The 3,837-nt window shown below is 54.0% G+C and overlaps 1 protein-coding gene across 1 annotated transcript in view; it reads right to left on the reverse strand.

The window, feature by feature from the left end:
- The window catches only part of LOXHD1 (lipoxygenase homology PLAT domains 1), a 150,763-nt gene that overhangs the window by 139,692 nt on the left and 7,234 nt on the right, over positions 1–3,837 (reverse strand). Inside the window, exon 3 of the mRNA XM_004702968.4 lies at positions 880–960. Within this exon, the coding sequence (XP_004703025.2) occupies positions 880–960 (81 nt within the window). The remainder of the gene's footprint in view (positions 1–879; positions 961–3,837) is intronic.

The raw sequence follows: 3,837 nt of genomic DNA on the forward strand, positions 1-3,837 counted from the left end.
ACCAGAAGGGTCCTGACCATTCTTGTCTCGGTCCGTGTTGCGCCGTGTCATCCGCGCGCGACAACTCACCCTGCAGGCTGCGCTGCTTGTTCCCCAGCCCAGGTGCTTCCAGTCCCCCTGGCTTTCAGCACACCAGGTGTGTCATCTGCACGTTGCTGATAAGCCCAACATAGTAACTGGCTCACGGTGACCGTGGGGTGCCCAAGACTGCTCTTGGCGGGAGCACACCACTGCAACTTACTCCTACAGGGCAGCCAGTGGGTGCCTGCTGCTGACCTGTGGGTGCACAGCCAAGCACTTTAGCGCTGCACCACCAGGGCTCCCTTCATAACCATCAGAGTCTGGGACGCCCAAAGGGCAGCTCTCCTCCGTCCCACGGGCTGAAATGGGCTCAGCCACCCCGAACAACAGCGATCTGGTCTCCAGTCTGAGCTCCTCAGAGTGTGCGCCACGCACGCACACGTGGGGAGATGGTTCCACTTGCTGGAACGCAGAGACGTGAATCTCTCGTGGCAAAGTGCAGGCCGCGGGGATGCAGGGAGTGGAGCCGCATGGCACACAGGGTCGCTATGAGTCAGAATTGACTCCGCGGCAGTGGGCTTGCTTTTGTTTTATTTACGATTCGGGATGGGAGGGCCTTTGGTGGCCCTGCAAGTGACACCACAAGAGTGGACAACACCTAGACTGTGTCAGCAGTGAGGTCAGTTCGTAATCTGCTTCCCTGGAGCTTTGCCTGCTCTCCCTGCTCCCTACCCCAGCCAACACACACACACACACACCTGGAGCTCTGCCTGCTCTCCCCTACCCCTACCCCAGTCAACACACACACACACACACACACACACACACACACACCCTTCGCTGGGCCCAGATTCTCACCTGATTTTGTAGATGAGGCCCACGTTGTTGGTCCTCACCCGGAACACGTCCACGTTGGCTTTCTTAAAGGCAGACTCACTCCTGCAGGGAGCACGTGCACCATTAGCTCAGGTCAGTGCTTGGCTCCCAGGCCGTGGAGGAGAGCCCAGAGCTGACAGCCCCTTCTTCCTCCTCGCCCCACTCCTGAGAAACACTCCCAGCAACCAGCTGGCATCTAGATGGGCCCCAGAGGCACCACCCAGTGCCCTCGGTGGCTCTGGGTTGGGGACGTGGAGGAGGAAGGAGCACATGATCAGGGGCACCTGGTGCTCCTGGCTCTGCAGGCCTCGTGGCTCTTCCTCACCGGCCTGGGTCCTGCCGGGAAGAGTGGCAGTGGCAGCCCCAAGTGGATGCAAGCCTTGGGTTGTGGCCACAATCTTGCCACCCCAACAAGAAAGGAAGCACTCTACCCCAAGCCGACAACCAGGAGGTGGGGGCGTGGAGGGAAATACCCAGCTGGCATCCTGCAAACGGTGTGAGCAGAAGAAAGTACCCCTGGCACAGTCAGCAGTGAGGCCCGGTGCATGCATCCAGACATGGAAGTAGCCTAAAGTCAGGCAGCTTCACCCCAGGAGGGCTTGAGCAGCTCGTCACAGCATCCTGTCGGAGTGGAAGCCTGAATCTCCCGTGGCATCTTCTGGTCCTCTGTCCAGCAAGGCAGGAACCACCCACTGGAGCCAGGCAGCAAGAAGCTCTTCCTGCCCAAGCAGTGAAGCCCTGTGGGTCTGGGGACTAGAAACCCCACTCTGAACAGCCTAGGCTCGCAGAACCAGCATGCAGCCCATAGAAAAAGGAAATCAGAGGAAATGTACATGCCTGCTCATGGACCATGTCACTCAAAACCAAACTCGATGCCAACTTGTTGTGACCTTTTAGAGCAGAGTAGAACTGCCCCTTTGGGGTTGCAAGACTTTAAATCTTTATGGGAGTAGACAGCCTCATCTTTCTCTCAAAGAGTGGCTGGTGAGTCTGAACCACCAACCTTGCAGTCAGTAGCTCAGTGTGAATCCCACTACATCACCAGGGTTCCTATTTTCAGTGTGTTTCGAAACAAAAGAAAGGGGCTGATCTTCACCCCAGGCATAAGGCTCTGCCGCTTTCCAGAGAAGACTGGAGGTTCTGCAGAACCCAGAAGCATGTCCTGCAGAAGGAGACATTGAGGCGATCCATCTGCCTGAGGAGGAGCTTTCTTTAGGAGGGTGTTTCGGGGGACAGGGTGTGTGTGGTCTCATGCAGGGCACGGGGAACGGGGTCAAAATGTACACTGAAGCAGCAGGGGGAAGAGGCGCATGGGGGGCAGTTTGGGGCCGAGAGGAGAAAGGAGAGAATGGTAGAAGCTTCTAGGTCTAGCAGAAATGGAAGCTGGGTTTCCTGCAGGAACCTGAGACTCACATTTCAGCCCGGGAGGGAGGGAGGGAGGGAGGGAGGGAGACTGTTACCGGACCATCTCTCCAACGGAAGGTTCTTTGCCCTGCTCAAAGGAGCCTGGGTGACATGACGTGGTCCTGTCACATTAAGCTGCGATTCTCAAGGTCAGCAATTCAAAACCACCAGTCAACAGAGCGCTCTACCCCTGTAAACAGTCACAGCTTCAAAACTCACAGGGGCAGTTCTACGCTGTCCTGTAGGGTCACTATGAGTCAATGCAATGGCAATGGCTTTGCTTTTTCATTTTGGGGGTTTCTTTGTGTTCCCCTGCTCAGGAAAGATAAAGAAGAGAGGTGTCGGGCTTATCATGCAAGCAAGGAACTTTAATGAAAGGAGAAAGTGCCTTGCAAGAGGGAGACGGGGAGGGCCCTGAAGGCAACAGAGACCTGGGAAGGGGATGTTTCTACAGGTGCTCTTGGAGGGAAGGGACACCATGTTTACTCGTGGCAGGTATAGGAGGGCTTGTGGTAAGGAGGCACACGTTGTACGGCAGCATCGTGGGGTTAGAGCCCCTCCCTAGAGGGTCTCTGCTCTTCTTATCTCAGGTTGTGGGTGCTTTGGGAGTTGATTCATCATTGAATGAAGCTGTTTAATAAAATAAGTTAGAAAAGCAATGATTGAAGAGAAGTTTGAAATATTGTGAGCACAAGCAAGAATGCTGAAATGGCAGGTGTTTTTCACACATATCCTTGAAACCCCCTGCCAGCAGGTTGATCATGGCTCATAATGAGCCCGGAGGACAGAGTTCAGGACTGTTCACGGTGATGAGAGCAGCGAGCCTCATCTTCCCCCTAAGGGATGACTGGTGCTTTGAACCAGCAGCGCTGCAGTTAGCAGCCCAATGCTTATACCCCTGTGCCACCAGGGCTCCTGACACAGATACTTACCACAGTTTTTAAAAGGAACATTTGATGAGGCAGGAACACGTTTACACAGGCGTAAAAGAAAAAGCGGGCAGAAAACAGAATGTGCAAACATTCAGACAGGATCCCATTTTGAGTACAAACAGGGTCCCAATTCCATTTGAAAGCTGTAGAGTGGAAAGATGTACACAAAATGCTGTGTGTCGATGGTAAACTATTGGGAAATGTTCATTATTTGTTCATGATTCTCTATATGTATGTGTGTATGTGTGTGTGTGTATATATACATTTTTTTAAAATTTCTGAGTGGTATCTGTGTTGTTTTGGTAGCTGTTTCAGTGGCCCCATCCTTCCATTTCCCCCAGCAGGCTGCCTCTGGGGTGGTCCTTGGCAGGGACCCCTGGGTTGCAGGTTCTCATCTTCTGGGAGCGCAGGGGACTTGGGAACGGCATCAATGAGTAGAGGAAGAGGAGGGTGGACATTTCCGTTTGTAGCCAAAGACAAGAGTTGACGTAGCAGGAAGGCACAGGCCTTCTGAAATGTTTCTGATGGGGTTTCTGGAAGAGCAGCTTCCACAGGGTCATTTCGTCAGGAGGCCCATTTAGGAACCGGAGGTACCCGCGGCGCC

Source organism: Echinops telfairi, unplaced genomic scaffold (assembly GCF_000313985.2).
Source record: "Echinops telfairi isolate 266 unplaced genomic scaffold, ASM31398v2 ScPeMD7_7400;HRSCAF=8409, whole genome shotgun sequence".
Taxonomy (NCBI): Eukaryota; Metazoa; Chordata; class Mammalia; order Afrosoricida; family Tenrecidae; genus Echinops; species Echinops telfairi.